This window comes from Protomyctophum bolini, assembly GCF_963924005.1.
Source record: "Protomyctophum bolini genome assembly, chromosome: 3".
NCBI lineage: Eukaryota > Metazoa > Chordata > Actinopteri > Myctophiformes > Myctophidae > Protomyctophum > Protomyctophum bolini.
This window is the reverse complement of record NC_137864.1, coordinates 9,465,907-9,493,204: the sequence shown is the minus strand read 5'-3', so window position 1 is coordinate 9,493,204 and position 27,298 is coordinate 9,465,907. Positions and strand designations below refer to the sequence as shown.

At 40.0% G+C, this 27,298-nt stretch overlaps 2 protein-coding genes across 4 annotated transcripts; both read left to right on the top strand.

The window, feature by feature from the left end:
* The first annotated feature begins 2,104 nt into the window (after positions 1-2,104).
* LOC308313205 (galectin-related protein-like) lies at positions 2,105-5,758 on the top strand. The gene is made up of 6 exons (XM_080760188.1): positions 2,105-2,207; positions 2,642-2,680; positions 3,096-3,227; positions 3,417-3,505; positions 4,379-4,562; positions 5,156-5,758. Exons 2-6 carry the CDS (start codon positions 2,648-2,650, stop codon positions 5,297-5,299), a joined length of 582 nt encoding a protein of 193 aa, XP_080616314.1. The 5' UTR covers positions 2,105-2,207; positions 2,642-2,647; the 3' UTR covers positions 5,300-5,758.
* Positions 5,759-7,368: 1,610 nt separating this feature from the next.
* aftpha (aftiphilin a) lies at positions 7,369-22,678 on the top strand. Of its 3 annotated transcripts, none has more exons than XM_080760170.1 (9): positions 7,369-7,512; positions 9,511-11,327; positions 12,515-12,678; positions 14,224-14,353; positions 15,517-15,573; positions 15,885-16,007; positions 16,813-16,876; positions 19,149-19,272; positions 20,768-22,678. In XM_080760170.1, the coding sequence occupies exons 2-9, from the start codon at positions 9,549-9,551 to the stop codon at positions 20,913-20,915; spliced, it is 2,589 nt and encodes an 862-aa protein (XP_080616296.1). In that variant the 5' UTR covers positions 7,369-7,512; positions 9,511-9,548; the 3' UTR covers positions 20,916-22,678. The 3 variants fall into 3 exon arrangements, with proteins under 3 accessions (XP_080616296.1, XP_080616295.1, XP_080616294.1); XM_080760169.1 differs by having other exon boundaries at positions 12,515-12,681; positions 16,816-16,876; XM_080760168.1 differs by having other exon boundaries at positions 12,515-12,681.
* The last annotated feature ends 4,620 nt before the right edge of the window (positions 22,679-27,298 follow it).

The window sequence follows — 27,298 nt, the reverse complement described above, 5'->3', positions numbered from 1 at the left end:
TATCCTATGTTCAAATTGCCCTCTGGGTGGATGGTGGGTTGACGGACATCACAAACGTAACATGCACAAACTGTCTGCTGCCTAACAATGCTGATTTGTGTATGTGGCGTGTGTGTGTGTGTGTTTTACATAATGCGCACAATGATTTAAGCTGGTAGATAGATGTATGTTCATTATTTTTGTTTGTGCCATTTTTGACAATATAATGAAATGTCCAAAATAGGGACGCCAGATTGAGAGTGGTTAATGTCTTATAGCATGATGGTTAACAGTCTGCTCTAACCCTTAACATGTCTGAAGTACTATTCTGTTGTCTTGTTTCCTGGCAGAGCTGCATTCTTTCTGCATAGTAAGGTAGAGCAGGTCGTCCAATGATCCAAGGGTTGGCGGTTCGAATACCAGCTCCTCCTGTCCACATGTCGAAGTGTCCTTGGGCAAGACACTGAACATTGCCTCCAATGAGTTGGTCGGTGTGAGCTTGCCACCATTGGTGTGTGAATGTGGGAAGTGAGGACGCTGGTGTCGACTGTTCGCCACTTCACCTCCCAATGTATGAATGAATGAACCATTGTAAAGCGCTTCGAGCACTTGGAAAAGCTCTATAAAAATGCAATTCATTATTAGTAAAATCCTCAGTTTCATTTATCTTGTGTACAAAACACGAAACCAAATGGACCCATAATGTCCATTTTACTGTGCACTTGCCCAGCCTTTTCCTCTGACCTGTGCTCTGCCAGCAGATTTGCTTCCTCCCTTTGTTCAAGCCTCCTCCTGGAGTAGTAAAAGGACATGTCGGCTCAGTGCAGTTATTGAGTTGTACTGTAATTCATGTTAAAAGTTAAAACCATACATGGTTGAAGTTGTTTTATATTTACAATTGTGGTTTTTAGCTTATACTCTTATGGGAACGACTTGGGATTCGGGAATAATGTATAACAACTAGCTATCTCATCTCATCCTGTTCTAACTGCAGACTTGGTAAGTCTTTGAGCTTTCATTGTTGATTCTTTCTGAATTCTGTGTCACTGATGGTTCCAATATCATTTTCCTATCTTTATATGGGTGCTTGTCTTGTTGTGCGCTTTCTACTATTACAGTTATACGGATATGGTGGGTGTGGGCTGCCTGCCCTGAATCTTCTTCCACAATCCACAGCACATTTCTTCCACGCACTCCTCAAACATGTTCTGTGCCTTTCCCAAGACCTATCCTTTAGCACCACCCTCTGTAGAGGGACTGTATGTTTTATATAGCTTTTATTTATCCACTGGTTTGCTGACTGTGCATACTCTACCAGCTTTACACTAGCGAGACCTGGGAGCTACCATGTACAAAAACAAAAATAACATAAAACAAATTGATAATGGCAAGCTTTAATTTTTATGATTCATTACTTTAAATACAGATTATTTACCACAGAGTAAACATTTTCTATCACTGCTACATTGTAAGCCTACAGTGAAAGAAAGGAGGGAGACCTGGTTGATCACAGCTGGGAAATTCAGTTTTAAGCTTCACCCAGCTGATGGCTGCTGATAAGCACTCGATGGGGAGTGGTTTACTGTAGTATAAGTGTCTTATCTCATAGACACAATGATGCAAAGCCATGGCCAGGAATCGAACCTGCATGGCACCTTTTGTTTACCAGGCGGCATCTCTACCCTTTCAGCTAAAGAATATGAAAATAATTTAATAATGACAGAGAGCTACCACAGTCCACCGGTTCCCACAGTGAAATTGATTTTTGACTATATATAATTTCACTCAAAGTTTAAATTTACACAATATTTTATGAATTAATAACATACTGTATAGTAATATAGTTACTATATTACTATAATAGGACTATTAGTATACTATAGGCTATACTGTTTCCATACTGTATATAGGGCATAGCAGGGGTAGCCATTTTTCTCGATCCAGACCCCATTCATTATTTCCATAGAGATTTCCAAAGATATTTCATCCAGGATCCTGGTGAAACGTGACCATAAAACATTTAATTATGTGAAGAAAGAAATATATTGAAAACCACAAAACAAATAATTTAAAAAAAATCCTCCACAGAATCAAATGTTTTATGGTCATGATTCAGGATCCTGCTGGATTCCAGGCTGGAAATCTCAATGGGAAAAATGAATGGGTTCTGTGTCAATGGAACCAGAAAGTGGCCCTATATAGTAGCCTAGTGCATATTTTACATAAAGGTTAAGTATTTTGATTATGAAAACAATTGCAGTTAATAAGAGCTGTCTCGACTGGTTGGACTCAAAATTGCATTTCCTAGCTAACCCTGACAAATTTGACAATAGATTTGACAACTTCTATAAATGTCTACTATGATCTCATTCATTGATTATTTACTTTAGACTCTCAGTCTAAAGTCCAGAGTAAATGCTAACTTCTTGAGTTCTCTCTGGGAGATTTAAGTAGAGGCAAAAAGGAAAGCAATGTTACCTTGCTTTGGTCAGGCTACGTCATCACTTATCAAGACAACTTAAGAAACCAAGCCAGACAAACAGGTCCTGCTGTCCTGTGTGTTAGTTATCACTATCAACTGAACATCACCGCCCACCTGCGGTGCGGGACAACATCCGCGGCTTTTTAGGAGATTTAGACCAACTTTGTTCATTCCCATCAGGTCAAGATGGCGGAAACTGTTACAGTTAGAAGAAAAAAGGTAAGACTGGCATTTACAACTTACTGACTGACAGCATTGGCGAAATATAGGCAATTTTAGTTTCAAACCTTTACGCTGATCAGGCAATGCTTATTTATAAATAAAGATGACAAATAAACACCTTTACCCCATTAATTCAATGGACGTGCTTATAAAAGTAATAAATAACTCGGTGAACGTGTCACGTGATGGTCACGGGACGTCACGCTGTGATTTAGGGTAAAATAAACTGTAGTACTTTATACTACATACATTGACGATTGTTTACTTTAATTTAAACCACATTCGACCTGAGTTTGGGTGCGTATGTCCTGTAGGCTATATCTTCCACGTATTGCCAGTAGATATAGAGACAAAGTAGAGACATCAAAATGTAAATGTTGATGTTTCCCTTTATAAAAATGACTTTCCACAGTGGGCAGAGTGTGCACCATCCAAAACAGTCAAGACTGAAGCTGCAGGCTGCAGCAATACCCGTCTCAAAACAGTAGACAATAAACACCGCCCACCCTTTCCTGATGATCAGGCATCAGAGACAACAGCACTGGTAAAATCATATTTTTATAGCCTACTCTATATTCATATTATTTATTTTGTATAATATAGGAAATACAATGGCAACAAGTCACCATGCATGGACTTTTTGTGTTATCCTTTTAGCCCAAATGTCTGACTGTACCTCGTGCTGATTCAATCAATCAATCAATGATTGTCTAATCTGTGTCTCTGTGTTTAGGCGGTTCCTTTCAGAGGCCACATTCAAGGTGGGATGTGCCCAGGGAAGAGGATCATGGTGATGGGTATAGTGGACTCTCGGCCTGACAGGTAAAATAAACCTCCTTGTCTGAACCGAATAATGTGTTAGAATAGTTCATCCTTAACATATTATGTGGCCTATATCAATTGTGAAATATCTGAGAACTTAAGTGACTAAATGTTCTAAACCTATATAGGGTGCACATGACATCATAAGTTATACGGGAACCCCTACTTGACAGCCCATACATCCAAACTGAAAAGTCCTATCTGATTGTATTATTAAACAATGTTAAATGACGTTAAACTCACTTTGCCAATCGATTTGCCATTCACTTTATGCATGTGCATACCCTCTATCTATAGCCTATCCCTATCCTGTCTTTTATGCATGTGCTCTGCCATTGAACTTGAACATGTCTGAGTAAATCATGTAATACTGAGGTTAATTTTCAAAACAGTTCAATGAGATTCACTATATAATATTGGTGCACACATACTGTAGTCTAAGTCTGTGTCTCACTTTAACAATTACACTATGGTTTCAAATGAGCAGAACCTCCATAAAATTGGATTAATAGAATTCATTGAATGATCGGCTGACTAGTAGGTCTACTTCTTTGGGATAGTAACATTGTTATGAGCAAACACATTAGCACAGTGCACACATGGGAAGCTAATTTGTTCCAATGGTAAAACATGATTTGGTTTCACAGTGCAGAAGAGTGGCATATCAATCTTCTAAAGGAAACAGTGGTCATTTTGCAGTATCATTGAAATTCTATGGCAGCCAGGTTAGGTGTTATTTATGCATTAGATAAACACAATACAGTAAAAAACTGTTGATTCCATTCAACTTGGTTTCCAAGAGCCGGAAACCAGATTGAATAGAAGCATTGTATACAAGCTAACCAACCAGGTCTTGGCTCTGCACCTCCCTAGGTTCTACGTTGGCCTTACATGTGGACGTGGAACCTCAACGGAACCTCCCACAGATGTTGCACTGGAGCTCTGTGTCAGATTCAAGGACCGCCAGGTCCTCCGCAGAGCCCGTGTGTCTGGAACCTGGGGCAACAAAGAGAGAGACATTCCTTTTTTTCCCTTCATCAGAGATCAGCCTTTCAGGGTAAAACACAACAGATTATAAACGATAGGGGTGCGACAGTTAATCAAACTAATTGATTTAATTTATTACATAAAGAATATATTAGTAAAATAATACTTTTGGTGGAAGGGGAGCTCAAAATTAAGTTCACAGCTTTGCATCGCGGCATGACAGGAACTTATAGATTTACTGTTTTTGCACAATTAAGTAAAAGATAGATTTTGTCAATTATAAAATTAATAAATGCAATTAGTTTTGAATTAATTTGTTATAAATTTGTTGAAAATACCATCTGGTTTTTAACTGGGACCCAATTTTTACATTGCCCATGGGTTTGAGTGAGTATACAAGTTCACATATTGTTCTTCTATAGCCTATAAATGTTACCTTTCTCAGAGTTTTTTTGAGTCCTAACATACCATACCATATGTATGGTATGGTATGTAAGTACTGTATGGATCACCATATTGATGAAAACCCAGTCATTCTTAATGTAAAAACAGGGTAGAATGTTAAAGTTGTTAAGACTATGTTGGTCATTGTTCTATTGACAGATTGATGATTCAACTCGCCACATTTTTTGACTAAAATGTTATTTCTTGTCTCTTTGCCAGATTGAGATTCAATGTCAACAAAGCCGCCTCAAAGTTTTTGTAGATGGAGAGCAGCTCTTCCACTTTGACCACAGAGTGCCGTTGCTCAAAGACATCGATACACTATGGATTAATGGCAGTATGAGGATTACAAAACTGGGTTAAAATAAAGGACTCCATAGATTCAGCAAATCTTCTGAGAAGATGCCAATTCAGTATTCAGCACAAGACTTCAACAAAAAGGTTGTGACTTTGCATATGGATGAGAGTGCACAGACCACACTTGTGTCTGATAATGTGCTTGTGCACAATGGAAAAGACTTCCAAGTTGAAGCGTGGTGTGACAAGATTTTGAATTACATGTGAAGGTTGCAAACAACAAATCTCCAGGATCATGATGAGTGCACTGAATGTCAAGCTACAGTATAATTATAGAATGTTTGTTTTTAGTTCAATGTCTGTTTTAAAAACGCCATTGACAATGAAGACAAATTAATTTGTTTGATTTGTCCCTAACACAAACATTTTATTAACAATAAAGAGAATTTAATGTTTGTTTTGACATTGTTTGTTTTACATCATCATTACATCACCTAATCTTTGTAAGATGATAAGAGCGCCCCTCACTTCACACGGGTGTGATTTCTTTAAAATAAAAGACCAATTCTTCATGAATTATAATTTGTGTCATTGTCATTTTGATACATTAAGCAGATGTTGGGAACAATGCCTGTTGGGAATGCATGCTCTTCTGGTTATGCAGTACCAGTGGTAGAAAGTACATTTATTCAAGTACTTTTACTTAAGTATACAGCATTGTGTACTTCATTATTTACAGTACTTATTGAGTACTGTATTTCCAGTTTCCAGTACTTCTACTCCTACATCTCAGAGGCAAATATTGTACCTTTACAATACAGAGTATTTCTAAGTTTCAGTATTGAGTTAATAAAACATCCGATGCACAAACGTGGAGACATCATCAGTGTTGTTTCCTGCATGGAGTCACTGGTTGTTTGGGTCTTGCAACAGCCATCCTCCTCCAGGCGACCCGAACAAGCCCCCCGCCTGTGTCCAAGTGGCATGCTACTGCCCCCACTGTGGGTTTAGGGTGGCAGGTGAGTTAGCAGTGGTCAGCGGGTGACTGTTGGCATCACTAGGAGGCTCTGGGCACTGTGGTTCCTCCTGCGTCTTACCAGAAGTGACTTCTGTGGATTGTGTATAGTTTGGGCTGCCAAGTTGCCAACACTGTCCACCCTGGGTGGCCGTATCTCCGGTCATCTGTCTTTCCAGATTATGTCAAGACACTCTTTGTCTGTTCCTGGTTGTCACTGGTACTTCCACTCCCAGAGTATTCCAGTTAATAAAACATACTGATGCACAAACTTGGACAAATCATCAGTGTTGTTTCCTGGATTCACTGGGATGTCATAGCCATATTAGGGTGATTATGACCTATCACCTGCCCCCCCCCCCCCCCCCCCCCCCCCCCCCAATGTTTTTATCTAGCCTATTTAAATATTCTTTCATCTTTTGCATTTAAGTGTACAGGAATACCTTATGGCTGCCATGGCAGGTGGTTCAACATAATAAAAGTGTAATAAAGTTTTATTTAGCCAAGTTATCTTATATTTTCTGATCCAGGTGGCGAGGAAAATTAATTACATTTGATATCAAATATTATGCAAGATATATGTAAATGGTTGAACTATACGTAGCAATTTATGATTGATTGCTGTTGTCCACAAAGACAATACAATCATTGTCAAATCACAACATAAGGCGACGCAACTTTATATAATAAATCTCTTTTCTATAAACTACATTGCTGAAGGTGCAAGGTAAGGTACAATTTGGAGGTCACATTTCAATAAGTTTAACTATAGTACCGGTATATTAAAATTGCCCAGTGTATTCATAATATTAATACATTCTGAATTATTCATGAGGAGGAGACTGGTTGCATTTTCTTTTTAGGACACTGAGGTCAACTGGTTATTATGAGCAACACACAGCCCAAACTATATGCACACCTCTGGTTACTCTTGTCTTGTTTTGCCATTTCCCCATTATATCTGGACCTGGTAGGATCTGGTAGGATATATTATTCTTATTCATTAATACAGTCACATTCCATCATTAGGCCTACGGTACATAGTTTCAGTGCAAAGCAGCCACACCACAGTCCTCTCTCTCTTTGCAGTGCATGCTGGGTAGTAGAATTCTGGACTCACTGGCAGGGGAGAAGGGGCCAAAGTAAGAAGATCATCAACCGGCTGTTTGTGTTTTACGAGCCATATTGTTGGCTTTTTTTTCAACACAACATGGGACGTTCTCACGTCATCTGAGTCATGGAAACCAGCGGCCAGGACCCTACGGTTAGCACCAAACGTTTGTTTTGTAAATGGTTATACTGTCAACCAACCCGGATGTGTTGGATAAGCTAGCATAGCAGCTAGCTCCATGTTATCCACATAGGGGAATGATGCTTGTTGTTGTCAGTGATAGCCTAGCTAGCTGCGTAGTTAGCAAACAAGGACAGCTTTCATGTCACTTTCTGGTCGTCTCCGTCTTCGCAGTGGCGACTGATGTATTTGAGGTGGCTGTGCATTGCTGTCGGCGTTTACTGCCATTAACTTTAGTAAGTGACACTAGGCTAACGCATTTGGATTTATGACAACAAGTCATGCAGCTAGCACAAGCTAGGATAATGAAGCTAACGTTGCCACCCCTATCTCTGCGAAGCAAGCCAGAGCAAAATTGTTATTTTTCTTGTTCTAGTGAGATGACGTCTTGCCTTATTATTTACACGTCAAGTTAATGTTATCTGGTTTTGATGGCTTATCTAAGTTATCTATGTTCGTACTGACTGACGCGTAATGCTGATAGCTGGTTGGTTTGTTAGCTTTTCCAGCTTGGTTCATTCAGTAACGTTTGGTAAGAGAGAAACCATGGGAAAGTTGACTAACTTGATAGTTGGCTTAAAGTCATCGAACGTGGCTGCAGTAGAACGTTTCTTTTGCCAAGTTAAATTAACGAGAACCTGTTTGACAGCTCAACTGATGTTGCTGGCTTGACCACGTTAGTTTATTGTTCTTTGAAATGTCATGCCAGCATTTAAGTCATTAAATACAACATGGCACTACCTGTCACCCCCTTTGACACACACACACACACACACACACACACACACACACACACACACACACACACACACACACACACACACACACTCACACTTCGGGGCTTTGAAGGTTGAGGTCATCAGTGATGTTGGTTTTGTGGAGAGGTGGGAGGGTAGACCGCTATGAGCTGTATGCTACCGTTAAGAACAAACAAGGCTAGTGTAAAACAGCATGAAAATGTGTCACCTATACTCCTATAGGTGACAAACGTGTAGGTGACACATTTTACATACAGCTTTTTTAGAAGTCGGAACTCTTGTTTTTAATATTTTTCTGTCAGTGTTGTAATGTTTTTGAGCAGGAACAAATGCAAACAGATTGACTGAAAATTGACAGGCAAGATGTTATAGAGACCTTTATTTATCCCAATGGGGGAATTCATGTGTTTGTACTGCAGCATGCAACCCTGGAAACGTACAGGTAAAAGTGGAGCGGGAATAGTATCATGGAGGACTTGCGAGGCTTAGGTTTGAAGGCACCTACCTATTACTGGTAGTCCAACATGGTAGTTTTTCATGGTATTGTCAAAAATAAATTCAAAATGTTTTATGTTTATTAAAATAGCGTAAATAGCCTATCTACAACACGTACAATGCTTGTAGATTCGCTATTTGTCATATGAAAAGTGTTTGCGCACACAGGGGTCTCAGCTTTTGTCATATTTAAGAAGGGGGATGGGGCTCTAAGGAAAGGTTCGTGACTGAGTTAACATAATGTAGGGCACAGGGAGGCTGTAAATATAAGTTCTATCACCGTGAATATACAGTATTTAATATTTATGGCTACATATATCACCTTGACCTCCAAATGGCTATCAACATAGGGGGTCATAAATGTGCCTCCCATGATCAATGCACAGTGCAGAGCTCAAGCCATGTGGTTAGTCTTTGACTTTGAGTTTGTAAAATCAATTGTGTGTTCATGTGTAGAAGTTATTTTTCTACATCTCACAGTTACTCTTCGAATGCCAGACAATTTGTCCTGTTTTGCTCGAGAGTGCTTTGGTAACTTAATTTGTGGCAAGGTCATAGTGTCATAGCAACACATCAGACCGAGCTAATCTGGAGCACTATTGAGAACTGCCCTTCTGGTTAGTGAGCAAGAATTATAATTCACTTAATACCAGACGAGTACATGATAAATACAAGTGAAACATAATGAAATATTAACAATGTCGATGTTTCTTCCCAGGTGTAAGCTGAAGGACTCGTCGTGTGTGCCTGAGAACCATGGAGCCAGATGTGATCCGCATGTACTCGTCTTCTCCGCCGCCCATGGAGGATGGCGCGGAGGAAGAGGAAGACGAGTTTGGAGACTTTGGCGGCTTCTCTACCGGCGTCCCCAACAGCATCAGCTTCACCGAGTTTGATACCCCCACCTCCTTCACCCAGTCCCAAAGCCTGGCCGCCACCTCTCCACCTGAACTCCTCGGCAACAGAGGCGTGGTGGGACGTTCCAGCCTCGCCTCTGCAAATGGGACGAGCGATCTCTCGAAGCTCAATGGCTTAGTGCCAGGAGGAGTGTGTCAGACTCACAGTCCCTCAGATAGAACTGTCGGCAACGAAACAAAAAAAGTCCTTTCCAACACCACGGATTTAAGCGGGAGCGGCCAAGCCAGCGTCGAGATTGTCGACTGCAACGGCACAGGCGCTGAGGTTCTAACGAATGGATTTGCAACGCTTGAAGTTCAGGGAAGCCCTCCCTTGCAGAAGTTTGTTCACTCTCATAAAAAAGGAAACTCCACAGAGGATATTGATGCCCTCCCTCCCAGCAGCCCGGAGGACAATTTTGCAGACTTTGCCGCTTTCCCAGGTGCTGAAAGACACCACGTTCAGGCAACAGACATAAGCGGGAACGTGAACAATCCCAGGCTAGAGGAAGATGTCTGCCAGGAGCACTCAAATATAGAACAGGGAATGACTTTAGAGGACAATGTCAGGGACACAAACGGAACCGGATCTAATATGGCCGGCTCTGATTCCATATCTTTCTCTGCTGTGGCCCCAGATGACCCAAGTAATGGGGATAGGGGCTCTCATGCAGATGCTGACTCTAAACAAAGGGACATAGCCTTTGCACACGAGCAAGCCACTTCGGAGGCAGTTTGCACTAAGGAACCGGTCGCTCTCAATGGGGTTGACGGGGACGATTTCCAGGAAGCAGCATGCGGTGGTGAAACCGGCCTCTTGCCTGAGCCTGCTGAGGATAGTGAGGGGGGGCAGCTGGACGGGAAGGGGTCCGGTAACGAGACGGAAACTGAGCCTGCTGAGGATAGTGAGGGGGGGCAGCTGGACGGGAAGGGGTCCGGTAACGAGACGGAAACTGAGCCTGCTGAGGATAGTGAGGGGGGGCAGCTGGACGGGAAGGGGTCCGGTAACGAGACGGAAACTGAGACAGAGACATCTTTTGGCAGGCCGCTGTCGACGGACGCCCTGGAGGAGTATGGGGACATGAGTACCACGGGCTCTGTGCCGTCTCCTCCCCTACCAGAGGACAACGCCACACCGGCCGACCACAGCCAGCTGGGAGAAGACGACGACGAAGACTTTGGTGACTTCGGAGATGCAGCCTCCTTCAGCAGCCAGGGGTTTGCAGATTTTGACCAGCTGGAGCCACAGGAGGAAAAGGACAGGATAAATAATACCCATGAACCTGTGGAAGAAATGGCAGATGAAGAGGTGGATGATGACTTTGGTGATTTTGACACCCCCAAATTTCATTCCGAGGAGGCAGAGGACCGGAGCACGTTTGCGGATTTCCCATGCAGCGACAGTTTTGGGAATTTTACCACGGCTCCTGATGGCGTAGGAGACTCTGGGGCAGATGCAGGTTGGAGCGCCTTTGATGAACCTGACCCGAGTGAGGGAGGAGAGCAGGAGTCCTGGGCGGTGTTCAACGAGGAGCAGAGTGCCGCTGCACCCCTGGAAAACAAAGAGGAGGAGTGGCAACAGAGTGTGACAGCCACTCCTGCCTTCAACAAACAAACCAGCAGGAGAGAGAGTCATTCAGTAAGTGTTTTGCTGTAATACACAATGTCATAACCACAGTCTTTTCTTTGAGTCCAGGGAACTATGTGGACATATACAACATCATGTGGTCATGTCATGTGGTATTAATCTGTTGTTGTAATGAGAGGTAATTTTGTTCGGAAGCGAACATTGACATTTCAATCTATTTAGCCTTAATTTAAGCAGGAAAGAAAACCCCATTGAGAATGAGATTTAGAACCTATTTTTCAAGGGAGACCTATTATTTAAAGACGGGCATCAAGAAATTCCTGAAATGGATTCAAGATTTAAGATGTTTATTTGTCACAAGGATGTAAAGTACATCTACTGGGAAAAACTTAAGTTACATGCCATTATTGTTGCACTATGAATGCACATAGAGGTAGCATTATTCTAACCCACACAAGTGATGAATAGTCTTAAGCACAGAGACCTCATAACCTGCCCTCCCCTCAGGAATGTGACCTGGAGAGAGGCATTCTACTCGTAACATAGATCCCTAATACACAGTACATTCCTCTTTTAAAACGGACAAATCTCAGAATTAAACTTAAACGGGTTGTGCAGCCACTGTACAACCCGTTTGAACAACTTCAATGGAGACTGCACATTAGTTATTACGTTTTATTAATTATTAGTTTATTCATTGTATAGTCGGGACAAGGTTCCTCATTCCTACGTTAGTTGCCTGCCAGTCAATGCAGGCATTGCCAAGAAGAAATGCAGTATTGCCAAGAAGAAAAGCAGTATTGTAATGAAGAGAGACTAGGGAAGTGGTTACTGTTTTGAAGCATATTTTGACAACACATAAGTGTGTGGGATCAGTTGCATCCGATTGTCAAGATTATCGTAAAAATAAGTTGTCGGGGAGATTTCCTCAGGCCATAAATGATTGAAGCTTGTATTGCAATCTGTCGTGTTAACAAAGAACTGTTTACAACTTGGAAACCGTTTTTCAACCGCTTTTGTTTGGATGTTTTTCAGCTTAATGCTTGTGTATAGGGTTATAAGCTTGTGAGGATAGATTCCGTTTGGGAGGAACAGGAAATTATGCTAAATGCAAAACATCCTGATCTGCTTTAGAAGTCTAACCTAACCTAAACCTAATACATACTAAATATCCATTTGTATAACATAACACCTTGGGCCATGTTCCTAGACATAAATGAACCGTTCTGTGTTGCTAGGCGTTGCTGTCGGGCCGTCTGGAGAGGTTGTTTCAGAGTAGCTTTCCAGAAACTCCGGTTCTCCACGTGGGGGAAGACGTGACTCCCCTCAAGGCCCTGCTGGAGCCCTCAGAGGGGAGCTCACACCCAGGGCAACAGGAGGAGGAGCGATGCTCCCCAAGCAGGTGGTGAGTCAGTCAACCTGGTCTTTTTCACCACCTCATTGCTTGTTCCAGGAGAAATATGTTCAGTCCAGATATGATTATTTTGGGGGTTCACGGCCTGAATAGGTTGAAAACCACTGCTCTATAACTGGTAGCTGACCAATGATAGTATGTCTTCAACATGATGGCATTATCCAGCGGGAGAGCTGTGTTGCATGTCCATTACCCCGTCTCTGTCCTCAGTTTCCTGTCTCGACTACTATCTGATCTAACTAAGCAAAAAAAAACACACACATAATCCATGATAAACTCTGACAAGCTCTCGGTTACGGTTGGCATTCAAACATTTCAGACAGACAGATTGACCGACCAACAGTGGTCCAGCAGCTGTGTGGTCACGGGGAAAAACAAGAATCCTGTCCCAATTAAACATTAATCACTTCGTTGAACGAGGAATGGGGAAATTACGAGCTGCCAAATGCGGCTATATTTAATGGTTTGTCTTCTCTAAGTACAACCATTTGGGCAGGAAACGGGCCACCATTCAACCATCCTGCATCACCAGCATTTGGCTGTCGGCTGGACGCTCTATCCAAACCATTCTCAACCTGTGGGCCATGAGGATATTGCAAGTGGGCCCCCAAATAATTGGGAAAGCATTAACACTCATTGATAACATAACATTACTATAAAAAAACATTACTGTAGTTTCATTATTTGTTTACTTACTCAATTTTGCTGTCTTTGTATTGTCTTTGTTTTTTTTTCCTATTTGGGGTGGGGATGATAACAAAAAAACATTACAAAAATGTCTTCTCATAGAAATACATTGTGTATATAGTGGTGACCAGATGTCCGGTCTGGCAAGCAATAAACTTTAAAGCGCGTGTGCGCATGATTTTTTTGGTTATAGTGAAAAATAAGATGAGTTTATTTTTTACAGTCTAATGAGCAGCTTGACACGTATCCCAGGGCTAGGGATGGGACGATATGAAATTTATTGTGCAAAAAGTTATTGAAATTTACGATATTGTTGCAATAATCAAAATATGCTTAAAAGTTCAAACTTAAAATGACACCTTTGTCTACTACCGGTACTTGAAATCCCAGCATCCCTAATTAATTATGCACTCTGTCAATCCAAAACATCCAAAACGCCAAAGTTCTGTTGTGTGTTTTTAGTTTTTTCTCATTTAGCATTTTCTTTTCTTTGGCACTCCATTTTTGGCCAGACATGCTATTTTCAAAGGACAATAACTACTAGACTAACTAGAGAACAGAGGGTCAAAATTATAAATAAAAGCACAGAGAAAAAGGTGCTGAATTATGTATTTACTCTGGCAGTGAATGAGAAAACAAAAATGCACTTTTTACAAGTCTGTTGAAATGGTACTGAATTTGCAGTTCAACTAAAGCTAATTCATCCTAGTGTGTGTGTGTGTGTGTGTGTGTGTGTGAGACGGGAGGACAATTACAGTATAAATTAAAATATCTGCGATGTGATTATTGTGAGCGTATTTCTTTTTTCATCACGATTCTAACGATTATCCTCCCATCCCTATCCAGGGCATTGCAGGGGGATGTTTGGAAGCAACTTCTGGACATCCATGGGGCGTTCGGGCTCCGACATCAGTGGGGTGGTTCCCATAGCAACAAGACATTACTTTGCTCCCTGGGAATCGACATCCGGAACATTGTAAGTTATTTAGTTTTCATCTGTGTACCTCCATCCTACCCTTCATTGTTTAACTCATGCCAACAGCGCCATCTGGTGGTAGCTCAGAGCGCCGCCATCCAGTCATTTAATAGGCAAAGCGTCTTATTCTGAAAGCCGTTTCACCGAGAATCAGGAAGTGAGGATCATATCGTTTAGAGAAATGAGCCGCAAATCAAACATCCGAGATTAAAACGGCGTTCCCAAAGACGGCATAAGCCAGCAGAGTTTTCATTTCTGTTTTAGTTTTTTCTTTCACTGCACAGTAACCGTGCTGCTACCTACCAACTAATAGACACCCTCCCAGACACACAAAGTCACATGTTGGAGCGGCTAGCACCGCTCAAAAAAGGGGGGGAGGGAAGCGAGTAGAAGTATGATAGCTCTTCCAGTGACCTTGTGGAGCAGACAGTGTATTGATGCAGAAGTAGAACTGTCCACATCTCATCAATTATGCAAGATTGGTATGACCTATTCTGGAGATAAAAAAAACATAGTGCCCACTGCCCAGCGACAATATGCCTGCACAGCCTGCTTGACATCCTCAGGCTGACATTAACTATTTGATGATCTACCAAACAATCGGTACAAACAGTTTATACATGGTTCAATATGAGACTGAGGAGGATTAAGCTGGCAAAATCTGCCTTTAAAGTTACTTTAAAACACCTACAGACGAAGCCACACTTTGGAGCAGTTGGCATTTGCAGTTATTTTTGTGTAAAAACTAAACAAAAAAGCAAGAGGATGAATGGAACTGTTTTCATTGATCCTTTATTGCACAACGGGTCGTATTGTATTGTCCTTCATCTGTCCGTCTCAGCGTTTTCTCGTCGATGCTCTACCACCTTCATTTGGGGTCCGATTTGAATGAAAGGTGTTCAGAACTTTAGCAGCTTGAATGATTCTGACCATTCTGAGCCTCAAGCTCATTGGAAAATTATTCACAGTGCTCTTTTTTGTATTATACTGCATTGGAGGAGCCAATAACGTATACAAATGTTTATGAAGTTATGAAATGTTTATGAAGGCTGTAGGAAGAATTTCAACAGGCATAAAGGGTTGTAACCTGCTGTTTATCCCCTGTCTCCACACACACACACACACACACACACACACACACACACACACACACACACACACAGTTGTTCACAGGGCAGAAGAAGCAGGCAATGATCGTCCCCATGTATGCTGCCAGCCTGGTGAGTTCAGCTCTCCTTCACTTTAAATCATGACAACCCAGACACTGATTAATGAACAACACTGTAGTGTAAAACAATCTTGAGTGTTACTGAGAGTATACACACAGGGTCCATCATTTGGTTACATTTTTATGCCCTCAAAGGTACAAATGGATAAACACTGAGCATTTTATTGTGTACTGACTTCTTGGGTATATCAATGATTAATATTAGATATTAATTAAATTAAGAATATGGCATGGAAACCATAACGTATGCATGTATATTGTCTATGTACTGTACCTTATTATTTATTTGTCATTTTACGGAAGGGCATGTTGGAACCTACCAAAGAGCCAGTGAAGCCCATCTCTGCAGCGGAGATGATCGCCTCCATAGCACAAACGCCTCCAGTGGGGCCAGCCAAAAGCTCTTGTCCGCCCGACACAGCCCAGGTGGGTAACCGACTCATGGTCCACCCAAAACAACTCAATCTGCTGCGTTCAGTAAAATATTTCGAAAATATATAAGACAATATATAAAACATTGTACTTGGAGCTGATCAGTCAAGTGGGTTTTCGAGATTAGGCCCGGACTGTCAAACACACAGATTGGGGCTAAAACCTACTCCCCTCCCAGGGCCTTTGCTCTGGCAGAGATACCGGTAATCAACTTCATTCTTATCTCACTAACATTAAAAGCAACCACAATGCCAACATGATAGAATGTAACAAATCTTGTTACCGTCATAATCTGTATATTTGTCAACAAAATAAATAAAATGCAACACTGGCTTTTACTAAATTTTATATGTTATGATATCAAATGACAGGGCTTGTTCATTTTAGAGAATACAAAACCGAAACTGCAAATCTATAATGTGCCAATATATATAATTCAGGGCAGGCCAGCAATTGAGTTTGTGGCAGATTAATTAGTTCACTGTGTCTCACTTTAAGAAAGGTAACCACCCCCCCCCCCCCATCATTTGCTGTCTGTGCTCTAGTAGTCTAAGAATGTAGTTGCCATTTGAAATAGTGTAAGTTGCTATTGGATTCTGTGATGGCACCAGCCAGTGTGAGCAGTTCATTTACCTGCCCTATTATTGGAGCCTGCGTTGAACCCTGGGTTCAAGACTCTGGGCTCTATTATATGTGTAATAATAGGTCTGACTAATTGGTGTGTTGACATGCTCTTCCTCCTCCCCCCACCTTGTATGCTGGTGGATGTCTGTGGCTGGTTACCGCATGGCTGCTGTAGCAGGAGACTCTCCCACCCGTCCAGTTTGACTGGAGCAGCAGTGGCCTTACGAACCCTCTGGACGGTAGGTCGAACCCTCCCTACCTCCCCAGCCCCCACCTCTCTAACCACTTCTGTCTGCTTTCCTCTGGACACCACTGACACAATCCTTCTCACTTCCTGTTCATGGCCTGTTGTTTCTGCTTCATGCTTCGCCGCCACTCACCAAGTACCAACAACCCTTGCCTGTCACCATGTTGAACTTGCTATTGTCTCTTGGAGAGGTTAATCGGGGCCCATTGCCAAAGAATGTCAGTTACAGAAATTCGGCATCCGCCTTTTCCATTTTGTATCCACTTTTTCCTGGGCTGTGTGTGCTCCAGTTCCTGTCGATTTGATCCAATGAAACTGGTCAGATGACCAATGATATCCAATGAAATCAACAGGAACTGGAGCACACACAGCCCAGGAAAAGTGTGGATAAGGCACTGAGTTTTAGATGCTGATTGCTGCCAAACCTGACAGCCGTAACGCTTTCCTCCGTGTTTTACGAGGCAGCAGCACTAGATGTTATTACTGCCAAACCTGCCAGCTGCCAGCCACAGGCACGTTTGGCTGTTGATTGATGTTAATGTGCCACACAGAGTGAAACTAAACTATTTGCCTTAAATCATAACCTCAGTTTAAAATAAATGTACAATTACACGAAACATTAGGTGAGGGGAACATAAAAAAATTAAGCCTAAGAGAATTAACATGAACAGCTCAGTGTTAAACCAAAGACGTATAATTATACCTTCATTCTAGGCAGAATCTCTGTCACATTTTATATAATAATACATTTGCCAGTTTTTTTCACTTGGCACTTTATTTTTCAAATTAATTTAATTATTATCAAAAAAATTATTTTTCTTTGTTCAGAATTGTTTTTTGATTGTGTTTTAGAGTCAGCCTCAGGTCTTAATGCGTTAAGAAGGTGTTCGGCTACTGTAGCAATGCCAGCTCTTAACACCACGAACGCCTGGGGGTATTTAGGACCATTCAATCAGCGATTTGCAGCAACGGAGCACATTTAGCGACGCACCAGGTGCTATCCCGGATGTAGCTGAAGTAGCTAGATGTAAAAAAACACCCCCGAGGCGATCGACAACAACGGGAGGTATGATTATAGCGACGGGACCGCGATGGCCCGTCTAAAACATAATCTTTGATTAGAATTGGACGGAATGATTTTGATCAAGAGTTATTCACGTTTTAAGATTTTCGATCTGATCCACTAAAGTGTGTGGGGGGGGGGACATTTTGGATGAAATCCCAACCGGAAATTACATTGAATGTTTCCCAACAGACGCTCCAAGCCTGTGGAGCGATGCGATCGGTTTTGATATCAATAAGTCTCCGTCCTGAACTATTTGATAGGACGGAGAACTCTGTTTATGCCGCTCAGGGTGTTGACTGCAATTTATACCAGTCTTGTGACAAGGGAGGACATGACGGTATTCAATTACATCATTAATCTATGAAATGGAGTTGTGTCTGATCCAACAAATTAATAGCATAGCATATGTCAGTAGTTCTCAAAAATTGTCATGGACCCCCAGTTATATTATTATTATTAGCCTTAATCAATTATAATAATTGTCAAATCAGTTCATTCTTGTTTCATTTAAAAGTTTGATACCTTCTGATATCTCAAGTGCCATCCAAGCATATTTCCATCAAGCTATAGATGTTTAGTCTAAATTTCTGTACCTGATTAACACATTAGTTTAGTTAACTCTTCTCTGACTGAGCTGCATGTCTCTCTCGTTGGTCTCTTCTCTGCTCTTCTCTTTGTCTCTCTGCTGTTCTCTTAACCTGCTCACTCCTGTTGGCTGTGCAGCAAGTGGCGGCTCCTCTCTGTTAAACCTGGATTTCTTTGGCCCTGTAGAGGACTCTGGCTCTACCAGCACTCCCTCCATACCAGGTCAGCAGGAGGAACGGAAGCACCAGCACTGTGTTCATCTCCGTGCCTCCTAGCTCTTCATTCTTGTTTTTTCCCCCCAAAACTTTCCTACTCATTTAAAAGATACTCTCATAATCTGACTCCCTACAAAAAATAATTCCTGGTCTGAAAATACAAAACCCCAATCAGATGTGAAATATATCTTTGCAATGTTAAGACTGTGATTGTGTATGGCTGCTGATCCTAAATCAATTTCACTAAGTGTGTGTGTGTGTGTGTGTGTGTGTGTGTGTGTGTGTGTGTGTGTGTGTGTGTGTGTGTGTGAGTGTGAGAGAGAGAGAATCTGTTGCGAGAATCTGTTGCAGCGAACTCTGTACCTCCTTTGTGATCATGTTGTTTGGTTTCTCCCAAGGTGTGGACCCAGAGCTATATGAGTTGACCACCGCCAAGCTGGACCCCAGTGGCTCCTCCAGTCGAGTGGCAGATGCCTTCGCCCGCTTGATGTCCACTATGGAGAAGACCAGCACATCCACCAGGTCAGGGGAATGACGGAAAGCTATAACTAAATATAGTGTTCACTTACCTTTATCAAGCAAGTCTCTTACATACAGTACTGAAATGGAATCCAATAACTCCCCCGAACATCAAATTATGCTTTGCCTCCAAATTGAATGATCGCCTGGCTTATAATTGTAACATACCAACTGATGGTTAGAAGAACCTCAGAAAGTCAGTGAGCAAATGTCCTTTTGAACACTAGGGGGAGCTGCTTTCAAACCCCACTATACTGATGACTTTGGGTGGATTTGAATAGTCCTTTTTACTTAGGAAGGTTCCTAGTAGAGTTAAAGGACCTGGAACTATCTAAGCAGTAGGAAGATAGCAGCAAGAGGAAAGGTATTTCATTGCTTCCGTTCTTATTTCCCTTAGTTAGAATACAGTAAACTGGACCTTCCATTATCAAAGGACAGGAGATTTGCAACACAGCAATCCCTTGCTCCAGAAATATTAACAAGACGGCTCACATTTTGGCCATAGTTCCAAACATTGAATCCTCATATTAGAGGTTTCATGATGCATGAACCACGTGATTGCGTCACCGTGAGATCAAAGCGTGTCACGACTGTCTTTCAGCAGGTCTGGTCCCATGTCGTGTCATTCATTGAATGCTTTATTAGTCAGGAATGTGAACAGCACATGGTACAGTAAGACATTAAGGCTAAAAGGATAACACAAAAAGGTACTGGGGAGTGGGACTTGTTTCCATTGTATGTATTCAATTCATCAACATAGCATAAAATAATATTTACACATCAACAAATAAAACAATGTATATATCTGTTGTCGGGCAGAAAATAAAAGCAATACTTCCTCATTCAATTTGGTATTGTGACTTTATATATTGTCAATCACTTGCATGAAAGAGGGACAGTTTGAGGGTCCAATGGAGTTTTGTCAGAAGCACTTTTAAATGCTTTTAACCAACACACAGACACAGTGTTCAATAGCATTGATTTATTAATTTAAAAAAATGAAAAATGTATAAAGGGGAAAACTGTGGCAGTGAATTTACATTTATATCAGGATACCTTTTTGGTATCCTGATATAGATGTTTTAGGCCCATTTTAAAAGAAACCAGTGTTACACATAATTTAATGGATGGTGTCAGAGCATTCCACATGTTGGTGGCAGAGTAGGAGAATGAGAATTGTCCCAAGTTTGTTCTAAATTTTGGTGGTACCAGATCATGGTCTCCCGCTCTAGTGTTGTGGCTCTGGGTGTCACTCACTTTGGAGGAGAAGTTACTAGACAGGGCACTTTCCCTTTGACTATCTTAAATACCAATCCATTGATATTTGCTTAACGTGTCTTCTACCTTTTTTTGTTTTTAGTTTTGCATTTTGATCGAGGCTTCTCTGCATCATTGTTTTGGTATATGTACAATAAGAGATGACTTTTCAATCTTCGGGTGTGTGCTGGAAAAAGACAATCGATAATCATCATCTCCTTGTCCTCTCGTTGACTGCCAGGAAGCCAAGGAAAGAGGAGAACCTGAGCGAGGAGGCGTCTAAAGTGATCGCGGGTCTTCCGGACCTGTCCTTCATGCAGGCCAAGGTTCTGATGTTTCCCACAACGCTGACACCCCTGGGCTGCACAGCAGAGCCCACACCAGACTGATGATAGCTCCCTATCCCCCACCCCACCCCTCGTGTACTTCAACTCATGTAGTCCATCTCTTACTTTCTCAAACTCAAGCCTCATTTATACTGAGTTGCGTGCCGGTGTCATGCTTGGTAAATGGCAGATCTGCAACCTCACCACGGGCCACGAATGTTGCAGGTGGTCAGCTTGTATATCTGCTAATTACTGCATGCAACCACCGGACTGCAAGTATAAAGTATAAATGAGGCTTCATTTTGTTTGTTTGTTTGTTTGTTTGTGTTTTGCTTACGTGTTGTGGCTTAAGGTGTGTTCCTCCCCCTCTGATTTTAAATGTATTTTTTCTTTTTTAATCAACTGAAGCATTTAAACATAGTCCATCTAAGATGGAAATGGTCTTGATATATAGTATGTGGGGAAAGTGTTAGCCGGCGACCTCCTAAAGCAGAATAGCTAGCGGAAGAGATCATTATTTATAGAGTCGTTTAATTTAAGGTTTCTCGAAGAAGTGTCCCGTTTATATTTGGGAGAAATGACGTGTATATAATCAGGGACAAATTGTTTATTTAGATTTTTTTGTTTTTATTATAATTTTTGAAAGATTATTTTATGGTTCTCTGTGTGGTGGGAGTGTGTGTACTCATGTCTTTGTGAAGGAAATGAAACACTGGTAAATGCTATAAGTGAGGGACAAATAAAAGTGAATCAGGATGGTGTATATATAAATATATATACTGTATATATATAAGCATAAAAATATACATTTATATATATATATATTAACTTGAAACCACACTGCCTGCTAAATCCAGCTGAATGTTTTTCCTATTGTGTTAAAGGCCTTAGTTTGTTTTTGTTTTGTCTTTGTTTAATCTACGTAGAACATAGATTTTTATCCTGAACTTAATTTCTTAACCCATGGCTACAATGCGCTGTTGTTAACTGTCTCGTAATTAAAGTTTGCTTTTGTTTTTTTATCTCAAACCACCCTTCAGTGCAGTCCAGCCGTTTCCATAAGAATGGAATATAACTGTACTTTTGTAGAAGGGTAGAAAACTAGGCTAACCCTGGCCAAATGCAGCAGAATTTGGGCTAGGGGCCGTGAAGTTTGTCTACACTACTACTAGCCACTTTGACAGGTAGCCATCCATCATTCAGATGTCAGATCTAAAAATCCAGTATGCTGATAAAATATCACCGTTACCTAATTTCCCACAGGGATCAATCAAGTTTTGGTTGATTTTTTTTGGAGACGTACCATGACACTGATAGGTTAGTTTATGTTTAATATATAATTATGTTTTTCTTCACTGTTCTTTTGGGTGGGAGTGAGTTTAAGAATGATTCATGTATTGTTTGAAACCACTGAGACATGTAAAGATGATTTAGAATTGAAGGTTGAATCACGTCAAAGGAAAGTAAGGGACCAATTTCTGCTTTGATGCATTTGGTTACATAATGTTACACTGTTCTGATACGAAGTGCTTTTTTGTTCTTTGGCTCTCATTTTCTATTTGTTTTTGTTGTACCACTGTCAGCCCTGTGTCCCCAGGAGGATTTTGCACATTGTAAAGATGAAATGGATGTAATCATAGTTCACTGTGGCTTTAGACTGTGTACAGTAAAACTATGGACTGTAAAATGTACGGGAAAATTCCTATGGAAAAAACTGAATCACTTGAAGAGCCTGTAAAAAGGTTAACATGCATGCCCGGGTTCTTTTGAGAATTTAAGTGTGTAAATTTTACTTTTAGTGTACACAAGAAATTAAAATAATTTAAGAGAAATGATTGTAGTCTGCCTTCTTTGTGTCTGTGCCAAATTACAAGCATTACAGCAGGTGTCTCCACAGTAACCTGAATCTGACATCAGCACCTTGATGTCATGACATGGGACTTGAACCGGCCAAATAACTGTAGCAGAGGCAACGGGCCAAGCGCTCCACACCATTACGCCACGGCACCTTTGGGCATTCAGCAGATGTCTCCGGGTGCTTTTGAGTTTTTATTTTTTATTCTAGCCTTGAAAAGTTCAAATTACTGCAGCATTGAGCTGTAGGAAGAACTCCCGATGGTCCTCCAGCGCGCAGGGTCCGGCCCATTCCTCTCTGTTATGTCATATGACGAGCATTTAACTTTTAATATCACAATTATTGTAGCTAATCTTTAACTGAATCTGGAAGTATTCCTTTATTAAATGATTCTTCATAGTCTGGAATTGTAACTGATCAATTTTCTTTTATGACTTTCGCCTTTATTTTATATGGAGGGACAGTCAGTGGTGTAAACTTTATTTATATAGCACATTTCATACATAAAATGCAACTCTGTCACATTCTGTCTCTCCCTCAGTCTCCACACTGGCCTCCCATATCCCATTCCAGCACACCCAGTTCCATTTACACACCTGTCAACTACCTAATCAGCCCAGCAGTGAACACTTCTCCAATCAACCTGCTCACTATAAAACTGGACTCAGTACAAACACTCATTGTCAGTTCATAACCTGTGTCACAGATGTCCTGCCTGTTCATGTGTTGACTTTGATGTCATTCTGATTCATGCCTGATTCCTACCTGCATTCCCCTGTGTAAGATATCTCGTAATTCTTTATTAAATACTTTATTATTATACTCTAGTTTGTTGTGACTTTGCTCCTGGGTTCAACTCTGTCTGCATCCTTGACAACTAAAGTACTTCACATATTAAACTTTATTTATATAGCACATGTCATACATAAAATGCAACTCAAAGTACTTCACATGAAAATAAAATAAAAAATAACAAGCAGCGGAATGCCAGAAACAAAAAGTAGGTCAATCTACAATTAGCAAATAAAAATAGCAATACAAAACTAAAACATTAAAAATGGTAAGGAAATTTGTATTGGATAATACATTTTAAATTGATATTATTAGATATTCAACTTTATTGACATTTATAATTAAATTGGTGTCTTTACACTGTAGAATCCATTGTTGTTTGTTTCTGTTGCTTAACTCTGTTGCTTTAACTACATATAAGTGTCTATTTGTTTGTCTCTAAATGTTTTGATGAATTGAACAATGACCTTTGTTCAATTCATGCCATACTATAGCACGCCGTTTTTCATCATTTTTGAGGATTTGAAGAAAATTCAAAATTTCAAAAAACATGGGTTATAGCCCATCGTTTTTTGAATTTTTGAAAAAAATGTTATCCTCATTTTTCATCATTTTTGAACATGGGCTATAGCCCCTACCGTACGGCATACTATAGCACGCCGTTTTTCATCAATTTTGAGTATTTGAAGAAAATTCAAAATTTCAAAAAACATGGGTTATAGCCCATCGTTTTTTGAATTTTTGAAAAAATGTTATCCTCATTTTTCATCATTTTTGAACATGGGCTATAGCTCCTACCGTACGGCATACTATAGCACGCCGTTTTTCATCATTTTTGAGGATTTGAAGAAAATTCAAAATTTCAAAAAACATGGGTTATAGCCCATCGTTTTTTGAATTTTTGAAAAAAATGTTATCCTCATTTTTCATCATTTTTGAACATGGGCTATAGCCCCTACCGTACGGCATACTATAGCACGCCGTTTTTCATCATTTTTGAGGATTTGAAGAAAATTCAAAATTTCAAAAAACATGGGTTATAGCCCATCGTTTTTTGAATTTTTGAAAAAAATGTTATCCTCATTTTTCATCATTTTTGAACATGGGCTATAGCCCCTACCGTACGGCATACTATAGCACGCCGTTTTTCATCATTTTTGAGGATTTGAAGAAAATTCAAAATTTCAAAAAACATGGGTTATAGCCCATTGTTTTTTGAATTTTTGAAAAAAATGTTATCCTCATTTTTCATCATTTTTGAACATGGGCTATAGCCCCTACCGTACGGCATACTATAGCACGCCGTTTTTCATCATTTTTGAGGATTTGAAGAAAATTCAAAATTTCAAAAAACATGGGTTATAGCCCATCGTTTTTTGAATTTTTGAAAAAACAAATATCCTCATTTTTCATCATTTTTGAACATGGGCTATAGCTCCTACCGTACGGCATACTATAGCACGCCGTTTTTCATCATTTTTGAGGATTTGAAGAAAATTCAAAATTTCAAAAAACATGGGTTATAGCCCATCGTTTTTTTTTGATTTTTTGAAAAAAATGTTATCCTCATTTTTCATCATTTTTGAACATGGGCTATAGCCCCTACCGTACGGCATACTATAGCACGCCGTTTTTCATCATTTTTGAGGATTTGAAGAAAATTCAAAATTTCAAAAAACATGGGTTATAGCCCATCGTTTTTTTGAATTTTTGAAAAAAATGTTATCCTCATTTTTCATCATTTTTAAACATGGGCTATAGCCCCTACCGTACGGCATACTATAGCACGCCGTTTTTCATCATTTTTGAGGATTTGAAGAAAATTCAAAATTTCAAAAAACATGGGTTATAGCCCATCGTTTTTTGAATTTTTGAAAAAAATGTTATCCTCATTTTTCATCGTCTTTGAACATGGGCTATAGCCCCTACCGTACGGCATACTATAGCACGCCGTTTTTCATCATTTTTGAGGATTTGAAGAAAATTCAAAATTTCAAAAAACATGGGTTATAGCCCATCGTTTTTTGATTTTTTGAAAAAAATGTTATCCTCATTTTTCATCATTTTTGAGCATGGGCTATAGCCCCTACCGTACGGCATACTATAGCACGCCGTTTATCATCATTTTTGAGGATTTGAAGAAAATTCAAAATTTCAAAAAACATGGGTTATAGCCCATCGTTTTTTGATTTTTTGAAAAAAATGTTATCCTCATTTTTCATCATTTTTGAACATGGGCTATAGCCCCTACCGTACGGCATACTATAGCACGCCGTTTTTCATCATTTTTGAGGATTTGAAGAAAATTCAAATTTCAATTTTTTTTTGAAAAAAATGTTATCCTCATTTTTCATCATTTTTGAACATGGGCTATAGCCCCTACCGTACGGCATACTATAGCACGCCGTTTTTCATCATTTTTGAGGATTTGAAGAATTCAAAATTTCAAAAAACATGGGTTATAGCCCATCGTTTTTTGAATTTTTGAAAAAAATGTTATCCTCATTTTTCATCATTTTTGAACATGGGCTATAGCCCCTACCGTACGGCATACTATAGCACGCCGTTTTTCATCATTTTTGAGGATTTGAAGAAAATTCAAAATTTCAAAAAACATGGGTTATAGCCCATCGTTTTTTGAATTTTTGAAAAAAATGTTATCCTCATTTTTCATCATTTTTGAACATGGGCTATAGCCCCTACCGTACGGCATACTATAGCACGCCGTTTTTCATCATTTTTGAGGATTTGAAGAAAATTCAAAATTTCAAAAAACATGGGTTATAGCCCATCGTTTTTTGAATTTTTGAAAAAAATGTTATCCTCATTTTTCATCATTTTTGAACATGGGCTATAGCCCCTACCGTACGGCATACTATAGCACGCCGTTTTTCATCATTTTTGAGGATTTGAAGAAAATTCAAAATTTCAAAAAACATGGGTTATAGCCCATCGTTTTTTGAATTTTTGAAAAAAATGTTATCCTCATTTTTCATCATTTTTGAACATGGGCAATAGCCCCTACCGTACGGCATACTATAGCACGCCGTTTTTCATCATTTTTGAGGATTTGAAGAAAATTCAAAATTTCAAAAAACATGGGTTATAGCCCATCGTTTTTTGAATTTTTGAAAAAAATGTTATCCTCATTTTTCATCATTTTTGAACATGGGCTATAGCCCCTACCGTACGGCATACTATAGCACGCCGTTTTTCATCATTTTTGAGGATTTGAAGAAAATTCAAAATTTCAAAAAACATGGGTTATAGCCCATCGTTTTTTGAATTTTTGAAAAAAATGTTATCCTCATTTTTCATCATTTTTGAACATGGGCTATAGCCCCTACCGTACGGCATACTATAGCACGCCGTTTTTCATCATTTTTGAGGATTTGAAGAAAATTCAAAATTTCAAAAAACATGGGTTATAGCCCATCGTTTTTTGAATTTTTGAAAAAAATGTTATCCTCATTTTTCATCATTTTTGAACATGGGCTATAGCCCCTACCGTACGGCATACTATAGCACGCCGTTTTTCATCATTTTTGAGGATTTGAAGAAAATTCAAAATTTCAAAAAACATGGGTTATAGCCCATCGTTTTTTGAATTTTTGAAAAAAATGTTATCCTCATTTTTCATCATTTTTGAACATGGGCTATAGCCCCTACCGTACGGCATACTATAGCACGCCGTTTTTCATCATTTTTGAGGATTTGAAGAAATTTCAAAATTTCAAAAAACATGGGTTATAGCCCATCGTTTTTTGAATTTTTGAAAAAAATGTTATCCTCATTTTTC

Bases quoted from the DNA above. Each gene is read 5' to 3' on its own strand.
- aftpha (XM_080760168.1), top strand. From the start codon at position 9,549: ATGGAGCCAGATGTGATCCGCATGTACTCGTCTTCTCCGCCGCCCATG. The intron at 11,328-12,514 runs GTAAGTGTTTTG...CTGTGTTGCTAG, and splicing joins GCAGGAGAGAGAGTCATTCA to GCGTTGCTGTCGGGCCGTCT. The intron at 19,273-20,767 runs GTCAGGGGAATG...GTTGACTGCCAG, and splicing joins AAGACCAGCACATCCACCAG to GAAGCCAAGGAAAGAGGAGA.
- LOC308313205 (XM_080760188.1), top strand. From the start codon at position 2,648: ATGGCGGAAACTGTTACAGTTAGAAGAAAAAAG. The intron at 2,681-3,095 runs GTAAGACTGGCA...GACTTTCCACAG, and splicing joins TTACAGTTAGAAGAAAAAAG to TGGGCAGAGTGTGCACCATC. The intron at 3,506-4,378 runs GTAAAATAAACC...GCACCTCCCTAG, and splicing joins GTGGACTCTCGGCCTGACAG to GTTCTACGTTGGCCTTACAT.